This window comes from Sinocyclocheilus anshuiensis, unplaced genomic scaffold (genome assembly GCF_001515605.1).
Source record: "Sinocyclocheilus anshuiensis isolate Anshui unplaced genomic scaffold, SAMN03320099.WGS_v1.1 scaffold155, whole genome shotgun sequence".
Lineage (NCBI taxonomy): Eukaryota > Metazoa > Chordata > Actinopteri > Cypriniformes > Cyprinidae > Sinocyclocheilus > Sinocyclocheilus anshuiensis.
The window spans coordinates 467375-495270 of NW_015549572.1; the positions used below are offsets into that span (position 1 = coordinate 467375).

The 27896-nt window shown below is 36.9% G+C and overlaps 3 protein-coding genes and 1 long non-coding RNA gene across 4 annotated transcripts; 2 read left to right on the forward strand and 2 right to left on the reverse strand.

Moving 5' to 3' along the window:
* Positions 1–2597: 2597 nt before the first annotated feature.
* On the reverse strand, positions 2598–5286 carry LOC107657412 (phakinin-like). Its single transcript, XM_016445466.1, has 6 exons — positions 4721–5286; positions 4012–4094; positions 3741–3897; positions 3491–3652; positions 2892–3024; positions 2598–2782 (listed from the first exon to the last, which is right to left on the reverse strand). The coding sequence occupies exons 1-6, from the start codon at positions 5147–5149 to the stop codon at positions 2739–2741; spliced, it is 1008 nt and encodes a 335-aa protein (XP_016300952.1). The 5' UTR covers positions 5150–5286; the 3' UTR covers positions 2598–2738.
* Positions 5287–12283: 6997 nt separating this feature from the next.
* On the forward strand, positions 12284–19588 carry LOC107657418 (thread biopolymer filament subunit gamma-like). Its single transcript, XM_016445473.1, is given in 10 exon segments — positions 12284–12744; positions 12746–12978; positions 13112–13172; positions 13295–13390; positions 13706–13885; positions 13978–14103; positions 14772–14992; positions 17988–18025; positions 19261–19293; positions 19444–19588. Coding segments are annotated over 10 exon segments (1434 nt in total). The 5' UTR covers positions 12284–12342; the 3' UTR covers positions 19488–19588.
* A 4097-nt stretch (positions 19589–23685) lies between these two features.
* On the forward strand, positions 23686–25735 carry LOC107657446 (C-C chemokine receptor type 9-like). The gene is made up of 3 exons (XM_016445529.1): positions 23686–23774; positions 24047–24105; positions 24259–25735. Exons 2-3 carry the CDS (start codon positions 24064–24066, stop codon positions 25309–25311), a joined length of 1095 nt encoding a protein of 364 aa, XP_016301015.1. The 5' UTR covers positions 23686–23774; positions 24047–24063; the 3' UTR covers positions 25312–25735.
* LOC107657447 (uncharacterized) lies at positions 25730–27659 on the reverse strand. The gene is made up of 3 exons (XR_001630684.1): positions 27647–27659; positions 26853–26855; positions 25730–25809 (listed from the first exon to the last, which is right to left on the reverse strand). It is a non-coding gene; the product is annotated as an uncharacterized LOC107657447 (long non-coding RNA).
* Between the last annotated feature and the right edge of the window lie 237 nt (positions 27660–27896).

Below are 27896 nucleotides of genomic sequence, written 5' to 3' on the forward strand. Positions count from 1 at the left end.
AGGTTTTTTTTTTCTGTTTTTTTTTTTTTTTTTTTTTTTTTTTTTTTTTTTTTTTTTTTTTTGGAAAAAGCCTAAAGCAGATATGCCAGTACACCTTTAATGGTGATGTAGTCCTGTTTTTTTTTTTGACAACCAAATGTAGAATTCATACATGCTTTGAAAACATTTACAGGAAATGAGGCACACTTTTGCACTGTTATCAGATAGTGTGTATTGTGGGCCCATTAAAGCGTCAGTTGCTTGGGAATATCATCATATACACATATAAATTTGGAATTTTGCTCCTCTAAACTGGAAGCCAATTTAGATTTCTAGACAGGTGAAAGTTAACCACTGTTAACCCATGCCATAATTGGGAGAGTATAATCAAGAAGGTTTGATTAATAAGGATAAACTTGTTTTGAATCATATTTGATCAAGAATATTTCTTACTTCGAAGTACTAGTCGTATATTATTTGGGATATTATTTAATGTGAGCAATTGACCTCTTATGCGTCTGTGCAAAACATCTGCTAGATGTGCCATGAATTTACACTTTACATGGGACTGTATTTTGATTTCACCACTTTATTGACTTGAATTCTCTTAAATTTGAAAGAAAACGTCAATCTTTTTCAATTTGGGGATGACCGATCACCAGCTCTGTATCCTGTATAGATGGGTTGCGGTGCACCCATCCAATCCCATGTCTTGCTTTTACTTTTTAATTTGTCCTTTGTGTTTTTGAGAACCAGCACACATACAGGGAGAGTGAAACTGACGTAGGACTCTTGTCAGATATGTGCTTTCAGGATTATTCACTATAGTGGCTTCACATCCTCTTATTGAAGTATGAGTGTTGAAGATTTAAATGGAACATTCCCTCATGTTTTGTGCAAAAAATATCCAAATTATGCTTTATGAATGTATGGACGTATACATTTTCAACTTGATGCTTTTATAATTTCAAATAACAAATCTGGAATTAGGATTACTGACTGAATTTTTAACACAGTTTATATTTTTCTTCTTATATTACCAATACTGTGTTTCTCTGCTGATTATATTTTATGATTTATTTTGTATTAACTTCCAATTGTGATGCAGTATTTCTACTTTTAATTTATTATTAGCTGTCATTTTTCCTCTTTTTATAGCATTGCACATGTTAGTTTGTCACATAAATGAGAATCAAGTTTACGTTTTACAGAAATCTAATATATATATGGATCACATCTCTGTATGTGTTTGAATATATTCCTCGGCTACCTCCGTTTGAGATGGGAGAGCTCAACAGGGACAAATATCGAGTCTGCCGCCCTGTACCCTTTTAAAACATTTCCATTAAACCCGAAGGTACGGCATTAACTGAGATCTTTTGTGTGGGACTAAAATATTATTTTTCACGTAATTCCTAAATGTCTTAAATAAACATTCATTTTAAGGACACAATGCCGCCTTTGTGCCGTAATTTTCTCTGTGACGCACAGCAGCTTTGGGTCCCACCCTTTGAGTGGTGTTTTAATTGAACAGGCGTTTGTCTGTTCACTGTTAGTATGAGACTGAAGATGACTGGGAACATGAAAAGAGCCCTGCTGCTGTTGCTGCTCATCTCTGTGCTGAACTTCTCAGCTGCTTTTCCTATGGAGCCACTTCGAAAGGTATAAGAATCTTTTTTATTTTGCTTTTAGAAAAAACAAAATGTATAATTAAAACTGTCTGGTATTGAAAATACTAACTGTAACTGATGTATTGCATTTGTTTTTCATCTTACAGACACCTGTACTGATCCAACCATCAGATCCACAGCCATCAGAAAGTGTAACACTAGGAAACTCACAGGTGTGAAGAGTGTTTATGATGTGACATAATCAGACTTATTTGTTTGCATGTGGAATATTAAGCTATGCTGATGTTCGTAGGACATGAGGGTCAGCAGTCTTGGATTTCGTCTGAAAAGAGCCAGTTCTGCCAACACAAAGAAACCGGCCCGTTACTGTGCTGGATGCTTCTCTGTCATTGGAGACCCAACGAGACCAGAGAAATGAAATCTGCTGAATGAATAACCCTAAATATGAATATGTTTGGATTTTTTTTTTTTTTAAATCTGTTTATGCAACTATATTTTAGTATACTATTCTAGACGGTCACTTCTTAAAATGTTGCACGACTGCACTTTTTTAAAATGAAATATTCAAAAACATTTCAGTAAAATGACTGTAAATGCAGGACTGTTTTTCTTTAAAAATATGGCTGTGTTTGTTCTAGAAATGCCAGTCACCTACTGACTTTTGTTATAGCTTTGAGCTTTTTTCTTCTCATGCATGCAGTAAACTTGCAATTTGAGGATTTCCTAAACAAAGAAATTATAGTTCAGAACGATAACATGGATTTGAAGTAATGTCTAGGTGGCTGTTTCATAGACATGTCATTATAACCGCAAGGTGTTATTATCGTGTTAAGGAGCTTCAGTTTTGACCATAGTCAATTATTCGTATTTCCCACTCTATCATTTATGGCTTTGCTACCTGTGGGAGTAAAATAGGATATAGGCACATAGGATCAGAATATGGAATCATAGAGGCTAGAATCAGAGAAACAACTGAGTCTTTATATATAAAATCTTAGCTAGTGCATCTTTAGTTTTATTTATTTTTAACCTGCACAGTAATCATGTAGTCTATAGATGGTGTAAATTACAAGTGAAGAGAAACAAATGAAAATCAAGCTTTTTGCAAAGATTAATAAAATATATATATCATTCCAGCTTGCTTTCTTCTGGAGCACCAGGAGCATTAGAACCTGATAGAAAAAATCAAAACATGTTTAATCTTCATCGTTAATGTTAAACCTATTATTCACAATACAATCAGATCTTTTAAGAACTATATTCTGTAGATGGAAACAGTACCTTCAGTCTGTGGACTGCTTTGTGGCCCAGATGTGGAAGGTGCGGGATCAGTTCGTCCCTCAGGGACTGAAGAACCACCGGGGAACCTGCAGTATAGAAGAACATTGTGATTATCTGGGCATAAAAGAAAAATCTATAATTTTCACCAATACAATGTATTTTTGGCTATTGCTACAAATATACCCACGCGACTTAAGACTTGTTTTGTGCTCCAGGGTCACATATTTCAAAATGTCATTTATTCCTGATGGTATAAACGGGATTTTCAGCTGTCAATACTCCAGTCTTTAGTGTCACATGATCCATCAGAAACCATTCTAATATGCAGATTTGGTGTTCAAGAAAAAGATTAATAAATTATGTAAACCTGTGTTAGTTCACTGATAGTTCCTGATATACCTAATGCATTAAATGACCTTTAAGTGTTTTCAAAGTATTTTATGTGAGATGAAAGAAACTACAGAATGAAAACAGTCAGTTATACAGTTTGGTGGTCATTGTGCAAAAATATTTGGCCACAGGATGACACATTCAGAATCAAGAATTGCAGAGCACTGTGTGATAAAATAGTCTATATAGGCTTATGTTCAATGGTTTACCTTGCACTCAAGGTAGGCATCAGTCTCAGCACGGTTCTTCTCAATGACTTTCTCCCAGTGGGAGCGGATAAAAGCTAGAATCTGGTCCAGGCTGGTCTCAGTGGGAGCATCCGGCTCATCAACCTCATGGCCGGATATCTGCTTATAGAGCACTCTAACATCCTGAAGAAGAGCAAAAGAAGATGCTAATTTACCACTGAAACATCTCCCTCACGAAGAGGGTTCTGTTGTTGAACTGGTCTTATCTCACCTCAATGTGATTTTGCTCCAGATTCATCAGCTCATTCTTCATGCTCTCAGTCTCATTCTCCAGGTCCATCCTGCTCAGGTTTGCATCATCAATGACTTTGTACAGAGAGTTAATTTCCTCTTCCACTGCTTTACGGAACGGCTGCTCATTCTCATACCTACACAATTATACATAGAAACACACTATAGACCATTTGATAGAAATCTGCTGATGCAGATAAAAGCTAGTGATATGATTAAAATCTGTTGCTCTATTTTAATCACACTCACACCTGTCTCTCAAGTCCTCTGCATTGGCTTGAACATTCTCAGTCTGGAGCATAAGTCGAGCATTGTCCAGGATAGCCTCACTGACCTGAGAGAAAGAAGAAATACGTTAGCTTGTACACCTGTAAATATGAGTATATTTTTACTTCAAATATATATATATATAAATGAAGAATAATTTAGTATATTAAATTATTAAACCTTATTATATATTATATATTAAACCCCTTCTAATCTAAAATATATATTAATTTTATATATTCATAATAAATGAATGCATTAAATTTCAAATAATTTTAGATAACTTTATAATTATTTAATATATTCAATATATTAAACCATACATCTTACTAATTAAAAGAAAGAAAATAAAACGTGCTAATGGGATACGAAAAGAAAACTAAATTGAAGATATATTCTATTTGTTGAATTTATGTTTAAATCAAAAATTGTCAGTGGGGTAAGAAAAGTGAGCTTAATTTGGGATATTTTTCTATATTTTTCTATATTTATGATATATTTAGATTTATGTTTTATCTTTATCCTAGACCTTTATCGTAAATAAATAAAAAATGAATCTTTTAATTTGAAGGGGGAAAAAAAAGTTTAATGGATGTAAAAAATATTTCACTAGAAAAAAATATACTGTATATATTTTTGCTGTGTTTTGCTGTGCTTGATGTATTAATCCAACCCTGTCAAACATCCTCCTACCTGCATATAAACATCCTCCCAGTCTTGTTTTAGGCCAGTCCATGTCCCAGCGCTGATGGCTTTACGATCCAAGCAGTGTCTGATCTGTTCCTCCAGCTGTTGGTTGAGTTGCTCCAGAGCGTGAACTTTATCGTGGTACTCCAGGAGGCATGTATTGAGGCTGTCGAAGCCAAACTGGTGGCCTCGATCTCCGGGCAGGGTCACCACAGGAACACTGGTGCATCTAAGGCCCTGCAGAAACACACTGCTGATGCCCAGAGCTCTGCGGGACACGCGTGTACCCAGGCTGCTGGTTCCTCCGGTGGGAGCCATGCCTACAAACACTCCCCGAGGCGCAGAGGTGCCTGCTGCACTCATGCGGCCCACACAACCGGGCCGCTCGGAAGCAGCCTGGCCCAGAAAAGAGGATCGGCGTCGTGGCAGAGGCATTCCTGTCCTGATGCTTTTTAAGTGACAGGCCACTATCAGTCCATAGACATGACCACAATGCAAGCGCAAATATCCACTGACCTCCCCTCAGCTAAACAGCAACAGCTAAGAGCGCATGCCTCTTTATGGTGGCCTGGCCTTCTGGAAAGTAGCCTCTTTGTTTTTAGTACTATTGTGACAGAGACATGGTGATGCTGGTCACTGCTCTTTGTTCATCACCATTAGCCAGTTTTCGGCTGCCTCAGCACAGTGGTCTTCTCAGGAAAGCTCTATGTATGTCCCTCTCAGTATGTATGACTATGTTTGACAATGACAGTGTGGAAATTAAACTATCATCACAATGACCCAAGAGAGCACTTTTGTGTGTGTGTGTGTGTGTGTGTGTGTGTGTGTGTGTGTGCATGTATGTGTTGCACATAAGAGTGTTTGAGAGAAATACAGAATGTTATGTTACCAGCAGTAAACATGAACAAATACAGAAAGAAAGAGTTAATTGTTTCACAAGATGATTTTGCATTTGATGTGTTCTTCAACGCATCTTCCTGTTTGTCAGTGGAAGATGTTTTTAACTGTCCTGAAAACAGAGAAGTCAGAATTTGTTTCTCATGAGTAAGTGATAAGATTATTCATTTGTATCTCTTTTTTTAATCACAGGTACAAAAAAGTGCATTTATTTGGTCAATGAGGCTATAAACAGCATGTGGTTGACTGTTTGTTGGTTGACCCACAGCAACCTACCTTGAGAAAGTAAACATAGCAACATTATGCTTGCTCAAGCTTCTCAAACCCTCAGTCTTTTTTCTTTTTACAATTCGCTAAGTGTGAAAATTAAAAGTTTAAACACTGTTATAGCAGTGGCATGGCTGGTAGATGTTTGTGTTTGTCTCCTTATATATTCAACAATTTGTCCTCGAAGCTGATTGGCAGAGAGGCATTCCATAAGAGTTGATTGGACTGAATTACTTATTATTACTTACTACTGAAATACTATTTGTAGGCCTACTACTATTTCTTAAAGACATAAATTTACAGTAGTAGAGTATGCTAGTAGCATTCAGTCCAGCAGACTTTTCACTGTTTTGTATCACAGGCTGTCCCATCTGTGCATTTGTGGTAGGGATTTTTCAATAACTCTTTCCGCACGTTAACATCGATATGCCAGTAGGTGGAGACAAGTGACAGTGAATAAGTCATGAATGAGTCATTCATTCAAATGATTCGTTAAATCACTGATTCGTTCAAGAACAGACTGGCTATGTTCGAAATGGCATACTTACTTACTGCTTACTGCTTACTGCCCAGTACACAGTGCATACTGCCTACTATTTTTTTAAAGAATAGTGTGTGAAACAGTATACAATAAGCAATAAATGTTTCAGAGTAGTATGCTTAAGTGCTGTCACATGACAAACACTGAACATTAATTCAGCACAGCTGTCAAGGTTGTTACCTTAGAAACAAATGAGCTAACTGTTCTTTTTACAAAGGCTTGTTAATAAGGCTTCATACTAGTAAACAATGCTATATTGCCCAATTGAACTCATTTCATAATTGATTAACTTTACATATTGGACAGAACTAAATCAACACTGAGCTGTCTTTACATACATACTGGATACTGCAGAAATAGTAAGAGTAGTATGATAGTATGGCATTTCGAACACAGCCACTGTCTTTAGTGAGTCATTGAATCAGTCACTTAACCGATTCGTTCATAGGATTGATTCATTCAGGAATGTGTTGCTGCGTCCCAATTCGCCTACTTATACTACGCCTTAAAAGTATGTACTCTTTTTGTGAAGAAGAAGAAGAACATGCTTTTGAGAGTGTAGCAGAATAAGCTTTGGGACCATGGGTCGTGGAAGCGGGGTCTGGTATATGACAAAGGGAATTTTGAGGTCTGGTATATGACAAAGGCTACAAAAATACATAGGCTATAGGCTCATATGCATGCACGATTAATCTTTAAAAGATTGCGATCTCGATTAAAACACGCGATCTTATTCCTAAATGATGATTCCACTATGTCTATTTAACTTTTGAAATGACAGTCACATCGGAATATTTAAACCTCCTTTCGCGGAGCCGCTGATCCAGAGAGAGCAGCTCATCATGTAAGCTTTATGTTTGAAACAGCTTCACAGTCTACTTACACAGTAGGCTAGGCTACATTTCTGTGTTGCAAACATTAAATAATAATGAAAGTATTGGGATAAAAGTTTAGTCCGGTGTTCTGTCGATTTGTGCTACCCTGTCAGATTTTGCTACCTCCCATTAAAACAGTGGGTAGTAATATATATAAATTGTATTAGATGAATGCCACTTTATTGGGACAAAAACCTACCTAACGCATACACAACACTGTATTATTGAGGCGTTTTATTTCCACTTTTCAAATATTTACTTAATTTTTATTTTAAATAAATTTCTTTCTGATCTGGTATGTGATGGGAAAAGGAGAAGCATGAGTTTGACAAAAGCCAGGATCGAACTCGGGTCGACCGCATCAAAAGCAAACAGCTCACGTTTTACTTGCTGCGCCACTGATACTTCAGAAATGCAAGTGTCTTTTGCAGTGCTGTTAATCACAGCCAGGCATTGGTGGGCGGAGTTAATGTAAATAGCCTCTGCCAACAAATTGGTCTGTTTGCCAATTAGACACTCCATTTCTTTTTAGAGCTGCTTAGTGGAATTGAATTATGTTTGCATAATTGAAATATTTGTATTTATACATTTTATTTATATATTATATTGCTGCAATATTATTATTATTTAATATCTTTGAAAGAATCTGTACTGTATAAAGCGCTATAAAGATAAAGGTGACGTCATTTGATGATCGGAAACGTGCTGTAGAGATTAAAGTACAATTTATGTCCTACTAACAATACTGTTTTTAGATACACAGCGATAGTTTGTCGTTTACATGTATATACGTACAAATATAAGTGTTACATTTATAATTACTATTCCCCACCTCCATTTCACTCACGCGTTTGAAGATGAAACGTCACATGGAGCGCATTGTGTGTTGTGTTTTATTAAAGTCTACACCTACCCCAACCATAAACCTATCCTTACAGTAATGCAGATACATTCAATATTGTTATTCAGAGTAGGAAAAAGGACGCAATATTGATGTGTGCATGCGCAGTAAACCCTGGTAGGACAATCTGATGGGTAGGATAAAATGTCAGGACACCTGACATAAACTCTGATGTTGCGCAGCCGCGATCAAACTGAGTAAATGACATTTGGAACTATGTTGCGCTTCAAATATAGATTTTGTTACATTATGCCAGTAGGTGGTGACCAGTGACTGTTAAAATGTATTTGATGTCTGTATCATTCATGTAAGAGATTTGTTAAAAAACTGGACGAAACAAGTCTTCATTCAATGATTTTGTCATAATGAATTCATTTAAAGTAGCCTAATAAATATTTTTAAATAGCCTCATTTATAACATTAAATATAATATTTTGTCAAAAACTGTTGTGAGTAAATTAGCCTACATATTATTTTGTTTGGTTGTCGTATGTTTTGTTTTCAGAATCAGGAGAACCTTGATCTATATTCTAAAAATCAGTTATCCAGAATCATAGCTTAAAAATATATAGGCTAATATATCTGGCATCTAAGATCTAACTACTATTAGTAGGCCTACTGTTCTAATATTAAAATGTGCCCCCCCGGGCCCCCCCCTTCTTTTGGTTCATTCCGCGATCCATGTTTGGGACGCACTACTTTGTTATAATTACATCTTTAATGGACAGTTCTGTTGCTTAGTTGCTTATTTACATGCATCCTGTCTCCAGCAACATCAGCCATTACAGTGTGCATGGATCTGCACTTTCACCAGAAATAGTAAACAATCCGGGTATCTTTGGGATACTTCTTTCAACATACTATGCTTTGGGACACACTAACTCAAATTTTGAATACTATAGGACAGATAGTATGCAAATTGGGACACAGCAGGTGTCTTAATGAGTGAGTCATTGAATCATTCATTAAACCAATTCAAACAATGATTCACTTAATTAGCAACGACTTGACTGTGGTTGCTTTCTTTGGAATTATGTTAATTGGGGGAGCAAAAACAAATTAACTGGCGATATTGTATCTAAAGCAAGTTTCTCAATATTAACTTATTAAACTGTTACATTACAGTATCACACTTGCAGTTGTATTAACACTGTAAGCCACTCTAGGACACTTTAATCTCCTAGTGTAGTTATGAGATAGTAATATTCTTTTGTCAGATTATGAAGATGTGATGTTGATAATTGGGAAATCTTTATCCTTGGCCTATATTAACCTTGACAGATCAAATCTTAACACATGACCAGATCTCTCTAGAAACTGCTGTAGGGCCCAGTGAGAATCTGATTGATTCATAACTGACTGTCACTGCTTACTGAAAAGGCCTGAGGCTTTGTTCAAACCAGCTGCAATATTACATAAGAGATTATGTTCCATATATGTTTGAAATAAAATTAGGTAAATTCAGGGGCTTTCAGGATCTACTGTATGAAACTGAAAATGCATAAAAAACAAAACACAGACATTTCAGTATGTAACCCAGAATCAATTTTGGTTTCACATTTGTTTCTCATAGCAGAAAGCTCTTAAAATATGTTGTTCAAAGGGGCCTTTTGAACTACTAAGGTACAGTTTGATGTACTTTTTGTCTTCCAGCCAAGTTTGTCACCAAAGTTCTGCTGGTTATATCTCTATACTCTTATATTTTAAACCAAGGTGGATTAACCTAACCTATGAGTTTGTCTCTTGTAATAAACCTCCAGTATCAAAATAATCAGTAATGGAATAAAACCTCTTCCTCCTCTAAATAACCCTGGCAGAAGTGCAGTGTACATTTCATACTATGACATTCAAAGAAATTAAAAAAAGTGTTACATCTTTCCACTGAACCAGAGACAATTCCTCATCTGATAGGAAAACAACAGTGTGATTTCCCCTTCTGCTTCCCTGTTATTTATTGTTTAGGCCAGGGGATTTTGTAAATGACATTGCTATTCTTGTCTGATTCTGAGTCTATGCATTCTAATCTAGTATTGAATGATTTTATTTATTTATTTTTTTAAAGAGCACATTCTTTAAAACAATTGCGTTGTCTTTACAATACAGTTTCTTGTCAAATGATGCTAGTCAATTTTTCTATTAGAATTAAAATGTTATATTTTAATTTCTATAATGTCAATCTCATATGTAGCAGATGCATATAATCATGCCATGGGCATGTCATGAGTTCGCAAAATGAATGAAGGTATGCTTCACCTGCCATCAGAACAGGCACAAACCTATCAGTAGAGTCTGCCCTTGAGACTTTCAAGACCAAGCAGATGTCTGTTAGATTCCACTTTTTATTACTGTTACTGATACCAAGCAAGCATTGACCTTATGCAAGAGATCTGTGATAATAGAATTACATAAAGGCTGGCGTTGACAGAGTTCACAGAAAATTGCCTAGTGTGTTTCTAATCTAAGGTTTTTTAGCTTTGTTTTCCTTTGTCTCCTAGCAACAAGGCACATGTTTCTGTGTGTGTGTTGTGTGTGATTCCTTTAGGGGCTGATGATACACGGGGCAACTTTTTGAGCAATGTTGCCATCAACGGCCAACCAGGTGAGAGACACAGGGCACAGGACTGATCGAAAGTATCCAGATAGAAATTTGTTACCCATTCTCAATGGGAAAGTGCCGAAGCAACATTGCTCAAAAAAGTTGTGCCTTAGTGTCTGATGTGACTAGTGTTTTAAAATCTGTTCAGATTTTCAATTGATTTCAGATCTAAATTCAATCTAAATTCATTTGTTTTCCGTTCAAAATTTGTGGTGTAGTCCAGCCTTAAAGAGTTAGTTTACTAATTACTCACCCTCATGCGGTTCCAAACCCATAAGACCAATTTAAAATATTTTTGTTGAAATCCGAGAGCTTTCTGACGCTCCATAGAGAGCAATGCAACTGAAATGTTACCAGACCCAGAAAGGTAGTAAGGACATCGGTAAAATAGTCCATGTGACATCAGGGGTTCAAACGTAATTTTACGAAGCTACGAGAATACTTTTTGTACGCAAAGAAAACAAATAACGACTTTATTCAAACAAAAATAACGACTTTATTCAACAATTCTTCTCCTCCAAGTGACAGTCTTCCACCATTTTCGAGAGTACCACAACGCATGCTCATGCATTCCTCTGTTTGTAAACAAGGCGCAGCAACATGCATGTTCTGCGTCAGCAGCAGCACGCGCATACGTCGTGGCACTCTTGGCGTAAAAACATAAAAGTTAGTGTTCTAGGACTCCACACAACAATAAATAAATGAATCTGGTAAAGATAGTATCTTTGAAGATTGGGTGGTAATTTTTTATGGTAAAAAAGCTCATAACTTTAAAATAGCTTGTAAATTATTTATATAGTATTTAAGTATATAATATTTATTATTGTATTTATATATTTGAATTAGCTTTTATTTTTGCATTTTCAGTTTAATTTTTGTTTTTAGTTTAAAGTAATTTTTATGTGTAATTTTTTCTTCAACCATGGTCTTCAACCATTTATAAGTACTTCATCTAATATTAATATTTTATTTTATTTCACTTATATTTTAATTTATGGAAGTTATTTTGTAATAGTTTTCGTTTTAGTTAACAATAACAACACTGATGCATTTTTGTGGAACATTATGCTGTAAAGCAACATTTATAATATCACTTTCCTGTGCTTATTCACTTACTCAGGTGATTGGCTCAAAATGTTCTGTGGTTCCACAAGTGAAGTTCAAGTAAATTCATTTCAAAATTCTGATGGGGAGTTTTCAGAATTACATCTTAGTATTTAGTAAGGTAAATGTGCATGACACGTTTGGAAAAAAAGGGGTGATATTCATCATTCAGCTTTTACTGAAATACAGCATTTAGATTGAAGATCCATCCTAGTAGGAAAATGTGCCTGCAGGTCAGAATATTTTGAGATTTAACAGACAACCGATGCCATACCTCTCCAGTGAGACAAGTTACAGCTTATTCTTTCTCTGTGGAGTGTCTCTTTTTGCACTGCCCTCCCTCCCTTAAGTGTATTTAAACAGCGAGCATTAGTCTCTCGCCCCCTGCTTGCACTCTCTGCTCGATTCAGACTCGGATCCTTCAGTGCTCATCCATAGCTGTTCACCATGGCTTTGTCCATTTCCTTGGCCTCTTCCAGGATGTCTGGGGGATATGGAGGGTTTGGTGCAAGTGGTGGAGCAAGACTGGGTCTGGGGCTCGGGGGTGGCGCTGGCTTAGGTGGAGGTCTTGGGCTGGGAGGAGGACTGGGCTTTGGAGCTGGTGGAGGTCTCGGCTTTGGCCTTGGTGGTGGTGCAGGAGCTGGTGCAGTATTGGCACTGGGTGGTGGTGGCGGTGGTGCACTGGTTGCCAGTCCTGCATTCGCAATGGGTCGCGCCGTTTCTGCAGGAGGACTCGGTGGAAGCGCCGCGCTCACTGCCGGACCAGCATCAGGTGCTTCTGTGACCCCGATACTTTCCAGAGCGGCTGAGAAGCACACACTGTCTGGGCTGAATGACCGCTTTTCCACCGTACATGGCCAAAGTACGGGTGCTACAGCAGGAGAACGCAGCTCTGGAGGCCAAGCTGTCCCATCTGACTGGGGGCACAGATGTTTCCCAAGAGTCATCTGTGACTGCCACGGTGGAGTATGAGGCCCAACTGAGTGAATATCGCAGCACATTGGAAACTCTCACTATCGACACTGTTAAACTGGAGATTGAGCTAGACAATGTTTGTGGAACTGCCCATGAACTGAAGGCTAAGTGAGTGTTTCCTTTTTAATGACATTAGAGCATTATATTTTATGATACAATTATAAAAAAGCTTTTTAATGTTATTGAAACATTTAAAATGACACAACATATTGTCAATAATAACATTTTTATTTTCTCTAAGGTTTGACTTTGAACAAGGAGTGAAGTTTCAGCTTGAGTCTGACATTGCTGCCATGAAAAAGGTGAGAAGGATGACATTCAATCACACAATGTATATCGAAACTGATCTGTTATTGACTTAAAATTTAATTTGTTGTTCGTAGACAACTAAAACTTTGACCACACGTCTGTATCCCTTTTTTAGGACATAGAATTGGCCTCTGACCTAAGAATTGATTTGGATGCCCAATACTCCAGCCTGAAAAATGAACTGGACTTTGTCAACCAAACACAAGAGGAGGTACAAATTAAAGATATGTGTTGAATAAAATCTGAAATGCATGCGTGGAGTAATCAAGATAATGTAAATATTTTTATTTTAAAAATCAAATTTTCATATCAAATCAAAATCATATAATATTCATATATATATAGTGTCACACAACATAGTGTCACACAACAGAGTTATAAAAGTCACTTTTGATCAATTTAATGCATCCTCGGTGAATAAAAGTATTAATTTCTTAAAAAAAGAAAAACAGTAGTCTATGAATAAAATGTATTGTATTGTATACACTTAATATGCCATACTAATTTGTTGTATCTGTCACTGTAGGAACTGTCATCTTTGCAATCTAAACTGGGCGCAACAACAATGGACACTTCAGTCTCAATGATTGAAATAGACACTGGGAAGTCCTTTGACATCTCTGCAGCTCTCAACAAGATACGAATGGAATATGAGAAATCTGTGCAGCAACACAGAGAAGAGGCTGAGGCGTATTACAAACTCAAGGTCTGCACACAGGAAGTGCTCGCATTGTCTAAATGTTTGATCATTTTGGCATTCCAACTAATAGATCTTATTCTATCTACTTGTGAATCTAGATGGATGAGATTCAGACGACCAATGCCAAAAACACAGAGGCTGTGTCATCAACTAAAGCTGAGATCACAGCAGCCAGGAAAGAGATGCAGACGCTGAATTTAGAGCTTCAAGGGCTTGTGGCTGCAGTAAGTGTTTGACTTTTTAAATGATGCGCTTTGAGATACAACAGATGTGTGATGTTGGTCAAAGTCAGACACTTTTGACAGAGATTAAATGGAGTGCAGTTTAATCAAGGTATTTTTAGCGGTGTTCAGATGGTAAAGGTGCTCAACAGTAGCAGTTCCCATGAGAGACAGTGTTCGTCAGCAGTGTGAAACGCTTCACTGCAGGTTCTCAGCATATAATAAACATCTCTTGAATAAATCACAGCTGTCTGGGACAGGAAGCAGATGACATAGGAAGTGGTTTATTGATCTCAGCCGTTTCATATTGGCTGCAAAAGTCCCAATGCCACAAGAGAAGCTGAGCTGCTGCAAAAGAAACAATTTCCCAGACAACTCAAGCGTTTCAAGAGTTTTCTGACATCATTTACAATAAATTCAGTGTCTGAAAATAAGAGATATCAAAATGCTGAAGAATTAGGTGGAGTTTTTTGGTACTTTTAATGAAGCTCTATGGTAAAGTTGTAAAAGTATTCTTGGAAAAAATAATGAAACCATTCTAGACAAAAACATTAGACTTTGAAACAGCATACCCTGACCCCCATCTATGGAGAATATTTGTTTTGGAGTCATCCAAAAGGAGAAAAACAATGCATTGTTACAGGTCAGGAGATCGTTGTTTATGTTTTCAGAACATGACTCTGGAGCAGAGTTTAGCAGAGGCCCAGGCCCAGTCCAGTGTGGGTGTTGCTGAATACCAGGCACAGATCGCTAGCCTCACATCAGCCATAGAGGTGGCTAAAGCAGACCTCCACAAACAGATCCTGGCCTATCAAGAGCTGCTGGACATCAAACTCGCCCTGGACGTTGAAATCTCCACCTACAGAAAATTGCTGGAAGGAGATGACTTCAAGTAACTATGTCATAATCATATGGGTAGTTCACATATAACTTGATTAATTCAACACCAGGAATTTTGGTTAAAATATACATCAATTTACAATACAAGGGGAAGTGTCTATTTTAGGTCAGTTCCAAGTTCCAATTGGTTAGATTTTTTGGGAAATGAAAGGGATTTCTATATTTTATCCATTCAACATCCCAACAAAGCGATCTGAGTTGCGCACATAAACGGGTGGCTAGAATGGATGCAGCAAAAACCGGAAGCTAACAATAAATTAAAGGGGTCATATGATGTTGCTAAAAAGAACATTATTTTGTGTATTTGGTGTAATGAAATGTGTTTATGCGGTTTAAGGTTAAAAAAACATTATTTTCCACATACTGTACATTATTGTTTCTCCTCTATGCCCCGCCTTTCTGAAAGGCGTCGATTTTTACAAAGCTCATCAGTCTGAAAAGCGAGGTGTATGCTGATTGGCCAGCTATCTAGTGTGTTGTGATTGGCCGAATACCTCAAGCTTGTGACGGAAATGTTACTTGTTACTCGCGTTTGAATCATCAGTGGCAAATCCTTTAAATATGAAAACGTACTTACAGTCTGTGAGTCAGAACAGCCGGCATTGTAGTCTACTCTACCAGGATCAGGAAACAGTCCTCCATAAAATGCGCTGCACACATCTGAATATTTGGGTTGAACTGCTCTGGAACAGTGTTGTAAATACAACCTAACCACTGATTTGATTGTGTCCTCTTTTGGAAGGCCAAACAAAGTATTTTCGCTTTCGCAACGAAACACACAGCGTCTTCACAACATGGCGGCTTTGGAAAACTTTTACTTCACTACATTCCAAAGCATAATATCATACTTTTTTACTGCACTTCATTTCATAAATAAAAGTTGTTGTTTGTTTTACCTTTAATACTTAAGAATATTAAAAATGTAGTACTTTCTTGTACTCAAGTAAATCTTTGAATTACTTTTACTTGAGTAAAAGTAAGAAAGTAATAGATTTCTAATGTAATTAAGTATTACATTATATTTAATATGAAACATAGTGCAGTAAAAAGTACAATATTATGGTTTGAAATGTTGTGAAGTAAAATGTTCTAAAGAAAAACACTCTGATAAAGTACAGACACTTGAAAAGTACTTTTAAAGCAGAGTAAAAATACTTCACTACTGTCCGCCTCTGCATATGACCCCTTTAATTTTTCTACCTATTAGATTGTGTTTTATTAACGTTTACACCTACCCCAACCCAAAACCTACCCCTTACAATAATGCAAAAACAGTAATTATTGTTGTACAGTGTGAGAAAAATTACGCTATACTGATGTGCGCACACCCAGTAGTTTTTGCTGTATCCCTTAAACATTAGCTAATGGAAATGCTTCTCTGTCGGTACGCGTCCTACTCCTTCCAGAACAGATCGTGAAAGCAGAATGCTTCAGGTAAATTATCTAGGATGAACCGTGATTTTTGCCGAAAATCTGAATGTCTTACTTTAACAGATGCTATAACAGAATAACACACAATAGACCCATAAGTTATGTGAAAACGGTAGCCTATCATAATGCACACAGTAATCAAGATAGGCCTACATGCAAGATATGCAAAAAATATACAAGTTAATATTAAGTGACTTATATTTTAGGAACACTGTTATCTGATTCTGCTGTATTTCCTCAACGAATATATTTCCACACAAAGTCACAGCCGAGCTGCTGCATCTCCATGCAAACACAGCGGGTGTTTCATTTATGAATGAATCTACGTTTTTGAACGAATCTAGTGAGTCACAGATTCAATGACCCATTCATAAAGACAGTGGGCGAATTCCAAATGCCTTTTTTGCGCCCTTGAAGGGCACTTCGGGAAGGGGACGCCATTTGTAGGGAAATTCCAAACGAAAGTGAACAACTGAATCCCTTCACGAAGGGACCTTCCAGAAGTCCGTTAGTGAAGGGAACAGCGAAGTCTTCCGTTTGGAATTCGCCCAGTCACTTGCTTCATTCCTGAATGAATCAGCCGTTTAAATTAATCGAATGAGTGATTCAATGACAAAGACAGTGACAGTGCTACCACCAACTGGCGGTTTTAGTTTCATTTTAAAAGTACCATTCAGTTATTAAAATAATTCAGTGTTTATAGATTCACAACATAATCTCATAACAAGGATATTATGAATGTAAATGCATTCATGCCACCTCTGAGCCTCCTTAAACAGTCTGTAAATATACCTAAATGCCACATTTGTGTTCTTCTGTGCACCGCTGTAGTGCAAAGATGAATTTTGTTGATACTAATTTCCTTTGATTTGGTAACTTAATCTTCCTGACTTTGTCTTATTATTATAATTCAATTTATTGTTTTAATTAAAAAAATGTAATAGTTTATGAACACAAATTTATGAATTTGACATACAAAATGATATATTTCACAAGGTTAGAAAAACCTGCCTTTACAAAGGTACCCCTGCAAATCACTTTAAGGAGTCAAATATCGCCTCATAATGGGAAGGTTAGTTTCTGTCATTTTTCAGAAGATGCTCCTAAATTTTTTAAATTAGGAGCACAAGTACTCATTCTCCCTTTTTTATTAAATACAAGGGGTCATTAACAATGCTTACATTATCACATGTGCAGATTCCTACACAATGTTAAATATGATTAATGTTATTATAGATTATAAAGGTTTTTATACATTTGCATTTTATGCATCTGTAAGGCCATCTAAGAAGGGGTTGTCACCCCCCAAAAAGCTAGTGTTCCCCCAGTGAATTATGGCCATTTCCACCACTGAGTTTTCCATGTAGTAGCTTAATTATTATAGTTTACAATTACTTTCATAAATAAATTGGAAAGTATTACCCTAACACACTTATAAACTGCTTGAAATGTCAAGTCAGCTATTATACAGTTTGGGGTGGTAAATATAAAGAGATTTGTGCTGTTTGCTGCAATTTTGTTTTACATTTTTTTCATTATTACTCTGTGGCTTTCAGGGTGCCTGAGTTTACAGAGTCGTCCTACACTTTTTCAGGTGAGAGCTGCTTTTGTAAGTTTCAATGTCTTTGACTGAATGGAAACCAAAAGCTTGTGCCAGTTTAACAAATCGAAAGGAAACAGAGCAGTGATGGTATCAAAAGCATTAGGGACAGTCATCAGGGAGTTTCCTGACTGCTTTGGAAAGCTTTTGTGGTCAGACGGTTGTATCTTATTGAGTGTTTGCTTGGTTACTGTTAATCACAAAACAGTTGTAATTATGAGCATACATTGCATGTCTTCAAACCAACAGAATGTGTCTGTTAGTATAGCTATGAGTTAGAATTTTTTATGACGGAGATGACAGAAAGATCTCCTTGCTATCTGAGATAATAGAGAGATAGATGACCAAAGTTTCACTATTCTGTCACCATTTACACACCCTCATGTCATTCAACCCCTCATGACGTTCTTTTCTTCTGTGGGATAGACAAGGAAAGTTTTGCATTCAAGTTTTAAAATTTCCATTATTATTATTCACTGATAATCACTGTGACCAGAATCAGATCATAGGTTTAGTGAGAATCAGATCAGTCCGATTTGTTAATGTAACATTTAAACAGGTTTGTGAAATGGATACGTAGCCCCAGTCCTCATTCGCTTTCATTATATTGAACAGATTGGTCAAGATACGCTTAAAAATTTGCTTTTGTGTTCCATGGAAGGAAGGTCGTGTGGATTTTTATCTGTTCCTTTAAATACACCCCACAACTACGAAATTTGGCCTTGACGTGACAGCAGTTGATCATTCTTGTTTTCCTTTTTTATACACATGATGAAGTGACGCAGTTGTTGACATCTGGATTTTGCTAGTTCAGCTAAAGTGGAAATCTGTGGTTTTTATGGGGAAAACAGTGTGTTAATCCATTAGATTTTGATAAAATATAAATAGCACCATGATGTATTATAATTTTGATTAGGCTTTCCTATTGAATAGTAAAGTCCAGGGGCATCTGCGCTTTTCCATCCTGTAGGGAGGGCCCTGCCCCACACCAGCACCCCCCAGGACTCCCCCCATAACCCTGCCCCAAAGGACATACAAACTAGATACATCCTGACAGGCAAGTTTCACTCTAACATGCAAGGGCAGTGTAGGACAGAAACTGCTTCAGGTTTATGAATGCTGTGCATTTGACAGATTATTATTAGTGCTCATGACTTGTCTTTTTCTCTCTCTGTTTATTACTGTGTCTCTCTTTCCATTTATATTTCCCCTTTCTTTTCTTCCAACAGCTGGGCAAATAAAGGTCAAAGAAATTATTACAGGTACAGACGCAATCATTTCAACCATTTGATTTGAAGTGAAATTCTGTTTGTGGGGTTTTTGAAATGCCCTTGCATTCGCCATGTGACTTTGCTGTTTTCATCAGTCATGAACAATGCCGGCATGTGACTTCCCTCATCTTTCCTACACAGAGACATCAGTCATCTCCGATGCAGATGATACTGAATCCTCTTGAATGCTGGGATGCATCCAGTCAATGCATCCTTGATGAATGCAGACCCCCAGCCCAAATGTGAGGAGTCCCATCCTTGTTTCTCCAATAAAGCTGCATTTTGGATGGAATCTTGTTTCATTTTTTTCTGTATCAGTTTACTGCTAAATTAGGCCTCATTTGCATAAAAAAAAAAAAAAAATTGGTATTAGCACAAAAAAACAACAACTCAAAATTAATGCCAGATTCCTCTTTGGAGTCATCTGAATGAATGAAACTGAACTTATAGACTTTTCAACACTACATATGAGAGATAGGACTGTTTAAGATAAACAGATTTGCTAGAAAGAATAGAACTTTTAATTGTATGAGAGAGTACAGTTGAGGTGGTGAACGTGTCTGATTTTTCACTGGTTGTGTCTATTAGGTCCCTAAAGGGACATAGTTATGGTAAAAATTATTTTTTTTTAAGTTCAAAAGGTCTTTCTTTTAACTTAGAAACTTTAGTTAAGCATGTAGCATACATTTACACAACAATACAGAGTAGTGCAAAAATGACCCTTAAAAGGATAGGGCACACCAAAATAAAATTTTTCTGTCGTTTACTCACCCTTAAGTTGTTCCAAACCTGTATGATTTTCTTTCTTAATTTGAACACAAAAGAAGATATTTAGAAGAATGCTGGTAACCAAACAGTTGGTGGTAGCCACTGACTTCCATAGCATGGAAAAAATACTATGGAAGTCAATCACTACTGTCAACAATCTTCTTTTGCGTTCAGCAAAAGCAAGGAACTCATACAGGTTTGGAACAAGTGGAATTTTCATTTTTGGGTGAACTATCCTGTCAAACTTCAATCTTGTAATGTTTGGTCATTTTGCCTGTGCTTGTTGGATGAAGTAACTCTTTACTACAATGATGCTATTGAAAATGTAGTTAAGTTAGTAGTGCTACTTTAGTTAGTTACTCCCCAACAGCCACCAGAAGTATATGTGACCTTTGTGTGCTTTTAGTTGGTTCTATATTTTATAGTAATATACACTTAGTGGTGTATCACTTCTTTAGATACACTCTTAAAAATAAAGGTGCTTCAAAAGGTTCTTCAAGCGATGCCATAGAAGAACCATTTTTGGTTCAACAAAGAAACATTCAGTCAAAGGTACTTTAAAGAACCATCTCTTTCTTACCCTTTTATAATCTGAAGAACCTTCTTTCACCACAAAGAACCTTTTGTGAAACAGAAAGGTTCTTCAGATGTTAAAGGTTCTTTATGGAACCATTTAGACAAAAAGGTTCTTCTATGGCATCGTGAAGCACCTTTATTTTTAAGAGTGTACAATGATGCTATAAACTCCTTCAGAAGTCTTTTATAGTTGCTGCCAGACAGTTGTTAGAAGATTTCATGTTTGCTCTATCGAGAAGATTGAGGAAGTCACGCTTTGTGAAATCATGCTACCATCATGTCATTTGTTTTTCTCACTTTTTTTTCTATTTTAATTTTTCACTTTACCACTGTGATGCCACAGGGCTCATGACACTGTTCAAAACATCATGTGACTTAGAAGGGTATAATGGAAGCGTTGGCATTCAAACAAACAAACCCAAACAGATGTACACCTCAGTTCAACCTTACTGTAGAGCAAAGAGTTAGAAAAACAAAAAGAGTGGGTGACTAAAACTAACCAAGCATGGCAGCTACAGACAAGCAGCTGGCTAACAACCTGAAATCTTTCTTTCGTCACTGCATATGTCAAATAATAGTACTAAAATGCAATTTTGGGTTTCTGCAAAGTGCATGAGTGAATTAATAAACCCTCCAACTTAAACAACAGTCATGAGGGGGTGTGTGATTATAAGTGCTTTGTTCCTCTATAGCCTTGTGGTCTTAGCATGTCGTGCAAATATTCACCGCAGTATGTTCTCAGTACAAGGTAGTAAATGACAAATATTTGTCCTCATCTCACGGTGCCACAACCGTTACTAGGTGATGCAGTTTTGTCATGCAAACTGGTGTACCAGGAGGGACACCACCTAAATCAAACTGATTTTCACATCAGTTTGCACTGATTTAAAGCAAGACGTGGATTGCATCAGCTTCTATTTACACTTAAACAATGCCTGCATCAGTGATTGATCACTTTCAGGTTAGTGAAATAACCTACAGATAAGGAATCTGTAAAAGTTAGCTCTTTTTAGAAGTGTTTAACACTGAAAGGAAGCAGTCTAAAATGAATCACATGCTACCTCCTCAACAGTTTTTCGAGTTTAACCAATCAGGGCTCAAACCACAGTTTGAGGAAGGCCTAAAAACTCAGATAAAGAGATATGTGTGCATGCATGTGTTTCATTTGACCTGGTCACTGAAAACTAAAAAAAAAGAGGAACATTTGGTGGTTGACTTGCGTAAAGGACACCTAGATGCCACTGGGTTTAATTATTGACGTCAACACCCTTCACCTCTTGTGGCATACACCTTGTTTCCATTTTTCCAAACTTTACCTATTCATGCGAATCAATACACCCTACAAATTATCGCACAAAAGGGCAGTTTTTACCAACACCAGTCTTATCACTACAAATCATGACTGGAAATGAGCGATAAGACGAATTTAGCAATCAGTATTGCATTCTGAATGGCAGCAACAGATCCAAGATAACCTAAAGCTTCTTGAAAATGTCTTGAGCCTGACCTTTACAACAGCACAACCTCAAACTATCTTGTGTATCTATGCTAAGCTTGACAGTTGTTTATTGCAAATTGCCGTCTTCTATATTTCATATTTAATTATTCCAAGGGGGAGTGTGCTGTACTTTGTCTGACGTGATAAAGAGGAAATGTGTCCTTTAACACAGGATATGGCATAATAGTGCACATAAAAATAAGTGAAGTATGTGTCTGGTGAGACAATATTAATGATAAACAGGATGTCTGGGACACGAAGATTCACACTTGAGCAAGGAACCAAACACGCAATGACAACGTGTAAAACAAATTCTGCTTTAAAGATATCATCTACTCGTGTTGTTTGTGATGTGTGTAAATGTAAATTACAATTAGTGAATGTTAGTCACGCTAAAACTTCAAGCGTTATTCATCCAGGGTCAAAAGTTTGCATGTATCATCTTTGTTGCGGAAAAATATCGTCAAAAATTTGCTGTGCATGTCATTGCTCAATTTCGTCGGTTAACGTATGGTCAGAGTTTTACTTGTGCTACAAGAACTGGATCATGTCATGTCACTGCCAGTGTGACTGACCACAGTGACAAACAAACCTTAGAAAAGGGAAGATAAGGATAGTTACAGGTACTTCCTTGTTTTTGTTGTTGTTTTGTATTTCTTAAATAAGAGAGATGAAAACAAGAGTTCAGTATAGGCAAACTAAAAACCTAATAAAATTAAAATGAATTCAGATGTAATTTTAAATGAATTTAGATGTATAACATCAGAAATGAGTGAAGACAGTATACATAAGGCATGCATAAGACATTCACTCTGCATACACAATCTCTCACCTCAGAAAATGTGGTTAAGGTGCTGGTGGAGGAGCTACTTAACTTCTTCCTTTTCTTTCTTTTTTTGAGTAGCACGAAGCACATTTTAGTCCTGTGCGTACAATTATGTATCACCACAGATAAAGCTGCATGATGGTGTAATGATATTGAGGAGTGTTTTCACACAGGTGTGTGAACAACACTCTTAAAAATAAAGGTGCTTCAAAAGGTTCTTCAAGCGATGCCATAGAAGAACCATTTTTGGTTCCACAAAGAACCATTCAGTCAAAGGTTCTTTAAAGAACCATCTCTTTCTTACCTTTTTATAATCTGAAGAACCTTTTTTAGCCCCAAAGAACCTTTTGTGAAACAGAAAGGTTCTTCAGATGTTTAAGGTTCTTTATGGAACCATTTAGACAAAAAGGTTCTTCTATGGCATCGTGAAGCACCTTTATTTTTAAGAGTGAAGTGCATCACATCTAAAACTCAGTAATTATGATTTTGAGGCACAAACATAAATTAAAACCAATATAGTTTCCTCTTTTATGTTGTGCTATGAATAAAAAGGGCTCGTAAACAAACATTTCTGCTGTTGTGTTTAGAGGTGGGCCTATGATGGAGAGGGAAAAAAGTGTTAAAAGAGTTCACGCTCTTGTGCGTGCGTCACTGTGGTTAAACCTCAAGACCTTAAAAGCTTCTGCAAAACAGATATTTTCCAGACGGCGCCAAAACAACGTGAAAGTGATCTTAGCGATCAGGAAGACAGCACACAGCAGCTCATCTGTATTACTAGTCCCAATTTTTCTCAAGAAACGTAGAGTAAGTACTGGCTTTAAGTAACATTACAGGAACATTAACTATAACATTAACTATAACATTAACTATAACGATAATGATAATGAATTGAGAATTGATAGTGTTTAATTTCATTTAAACAGAACAAATTCAAAAGTCTGATTATTGATATGCACTGTTTTTGGTTGTGGATATTTGGGAATATAATATTTAGTGTATTCTGCCATGAAAAAAGTGAATCTTTGATAATATGAGTATTTTTAATATTTCTTTCTTTCTTTTTTTACTTATTTAAGAACAGAAAAGATCAACAATGAACATAACTGAGTCTGCGACCCTGTTGACTTCAGAATATGTAAGTGATATCTGAATATTTACATTAAGTGCATGCTGTCTCATTATAATGTGTGTATGCATCTTTAACATCAACATGATTGCAGTTTAAATGCACAGTATCAGGGTTAATAAGATAACAGCTCAGTAAGACATGCTTTGCTAAATTTAACAGGATTATGAAGATTCTTCCACAACTATGGGTGATTATGAAGGCGGGGAAATATGTGACAGAGCAGCAGTGCGAGAGTTTCGAAGGTACTATGAGCCTGCTTTCTATTGTATAATTGTGATTCTGGGAGCCATTGGCAACACTCTGGTGGTCTGGATATACACACACTTCAAAAACCGCCTGAAGGCGATGACGGACGTTTATCTACTGAACCTGGCTTTGGCCGATTTGTTCTTCCTCTGCACTCTGCCATTCTGGGCTGCCGACTCCATCTATGGTTGGACCTTTGGCTCGGGCCTCTGCAAAATCGTCTCTGCCACTTACAAGATCAACTTCTTCAGCAGCATGTTTCTACTTACCTGCATCAGCGTCGACCGCTACATAGTGATTGTCCAGACAACCAAAGCGCAGAACTCCAAGAGGGATCGTCTCCTGTACAGCAAACTCATCTGTGTGTTAGTCTGGCTCCTGGCAGCCGTGATGTCCATCCCAGAGTTTCTCTTCGCTCGTTCAAAAGAGGACGATCAGGGCAATCACTTTTGTATGATGGTCTACTGGAACAATGAAAACAATCATACAAAAATACTGGTCCTGGCTCTCCAGATCTGCATGGGCTTCTGCATCCCTCTCATAGTGATGATCTTCTGCTATACCAACATCATCCGCACTTTGCTGAAGACGAGGAACTTCGAGAAGCACAAGGCCCTGCGGGTCATCCTGGCAGTTGTGGCCGTGTTTGTTGTCTCTCAGCTTCCGTACAACAGCATGTTGGTCTTCGAAGCCACTCAGGCAGCCAATACAACTGTCACAAACTGCAAAGAGGTCCAGCGCTTTGACATTGCCGGCCAGGTTATGAAGAGTCTCGCTTACATGCACAGCTGCCTAAATCCGTTCCTTTATGCCTTCGTCGGAGTGCGTTTCCGAAAAGATATCTTTCGACTTTTCCAAAAGCTTGGCTGTATTCCAACCCTCAAGAGCTCCAACTTGCTGCAGGGAAGCTCTCACCGCCCCTCTGTTATGTCGGACACAGAAACCACCAATGCGCTCTCATTGTGAGTCAGCTCTCAACACTGTCAGTGAGGCTTGCTTAGCAAAGGATTCTGTTTTGCTGCAGGTGCTTAGCATCTGGGTTTCAAAGCAGAAGTTTGAGGTTCCATAGGAGGACTTTGCCTGCTTGGAAACATGCTGTCTGGTGGAGGGTGAAGTAACCTGCTCACCACAATGAGATGGCTGCAGCCTTGAATATTGCATAACAAGAGTTCTCTTTGTTTGACTGGGCCATTCAAATGAATGTCAAATCCTGTTCAAATAATTGTGAACTGTATGAACAGTGTTGTGGCAGGGAGAGTGCATGGTTACTGTTTTGCCCATTTAACTGTTACAACATTTTCCATCTCTTGTTCAGCATTAATATTTTCAGTTCATATAAATGTTGTATGAGTACTGAATTTCTTCTAAAAGTGTTTTTCTTCCAAAAAAAAAAACAATTATGAAAGTTTATAATTGTTATTGTATGAAGATATTTTTTGTCTTTTCGTTGCTGCAAAAGTATAGCTGTGAATACTTTATTCATGATTTAAAGCCAGTTGTGTACATTCAGGGTATTTGTGTCTGTTTTGTTTTTGATTCACACCAAAAAAAAAAAAAAAAATGTATATAAGTATTTGCTGCTCATTTTGTAAAACTTCAAACAGTATATTAAATACAAAATGCCAATAAAACCTGATTTACAGGCTTCCTAATGGTTCTTTCATAATGCATCAACACATTTTCTCCATTATGCATTGTTATCATTAGGTACAGCATCAGAAAAGCTGTAACGTTTGCACACAGAACAGTTTGTCACTGGGGCAGTATACCCACAAAATGAATCTTTGTCCTTATCTACCCCTAAATGGTGTCTTAGGGGTACTAATACACTTACTTTAAGGCTAAATAAGTCACTAAATAACATGTGCCTTTGAGAATTATTTTCCAGTAGCAAGATTTCATTTCACACTTTCTTTCTCACCATGTCTCCAAACATATTTCTATTAATATAAAGGTGTGAAAAACTAACAACTTTTAATGTGATGCTTGTAGACATTTTTGCAAGCATTAAACATGTTTTTTTTTTTTTAAGTTAAATCTGGCAGACGGCCACAAGTGCGTACTGTGGCTAGAACCGTTGACTATGACGTACACTATCTGTCTGGTTTACTTGCTGTGGGTCTTGTGGGGAGACACATATAGACTCACTAGAAAACAGACACGTGCTTGCACACACACACCATACACTCAAAAGTACCTTGAATTCAATGGACATACAGGATGTGGCACTGAAAATCACATAAATTTCCACATTATATCAGTTTATTAGAATGCAAATTGATGATGTGTTGTTTTATACATCTTATCTACTGATTTAAACAAACACTGCTGAATAAAATGTAGTCCATGTCTTTTTGTTTAAATTATGGTTTATTTTTATTATTTATTTATTTTTTAATGATTTAAAATGTAAAAGGAATTGCAGTTTCTTTGCTTTTGAATACATTTGTGCAGTGCAGACAGGGTCAAATAACCACAAAGCACAAACACACCTTAAATCTGTCTACATGCTCTACTCACGACAGGAAGTGGCAGACAAGCCAACGTATGTTCTTTCCAGTCTGTGCAGGTACATGTGACTGAGGCTGGCTTGTCAACCACCGATAAATCGGAGGTTAAACATATCCGTAAAGTAAAATAAAAAAATGTAATAAATAAAATTAAAACGTATTATAAAGTAGAAACACCACATGCAGGCTGTGACGTATCAAATCTAAAAACTTATTTTGGTTTTAAAACCCTTGTTTTGTCTATAAGACTCCCCCTAGTGACATTTTTGCAAGCATTAAACATGTTTAAAATGTTAAACATGTTTTTTTTTTTAAGTTAAAAAAGTGTAATAGGCCTATACTGAGTCGTCTTTCAGTGTTTAGAATTACCCAAGCACACAGATGATACATACAGCTAACACTATACACGTGGAGTAAAAGCCACAAAAACTGATTCAATGCATTTTTTTGTTTTTAAACAAACCTCATTTTCCCCCATACCATTCAATCACAGTTGCTGCTGGATGTAACCTACATAGCAGCTCCACAGATGACTGCTCAGTAGGGATGGGCGTATCGATCGATCCGAAGTATCGATATATCGATACTGACGCGAGTATCGAAAGTATCGATACTCAAACAAAAAATATCGATACTAAGGTGCGTTTTATTTACCAGTGGTTTTGTTTATTTAACAAAAATGATAATAATAATAATAATAATGCGTACAATATGCACTGAATTGGACGAATAACCTTTGTTAGCGTATAATTGTGTAGGATAGAACTATTTTCCTGCTCATCTGAACACACGAAAATGTTGCAAGACAGAACCAATCAATCACAGAGAGCGTTCACTCACTGCTGACAGTGCATTCAAACAGGGCTGCGTTTCCCAAAAGTATCATAAGAAAGCATTAAAGCTTTTGGGAATGGCAGCCCTGAACAATGCTTATCAGTGAACAGAAATTTCACAATAAACAAATTGAAATTGTAGCCTACATAGTTTGTGCAATTACAGTTATTTAAATTGAACGTTGAAAGATAATATTGATCATGTTCT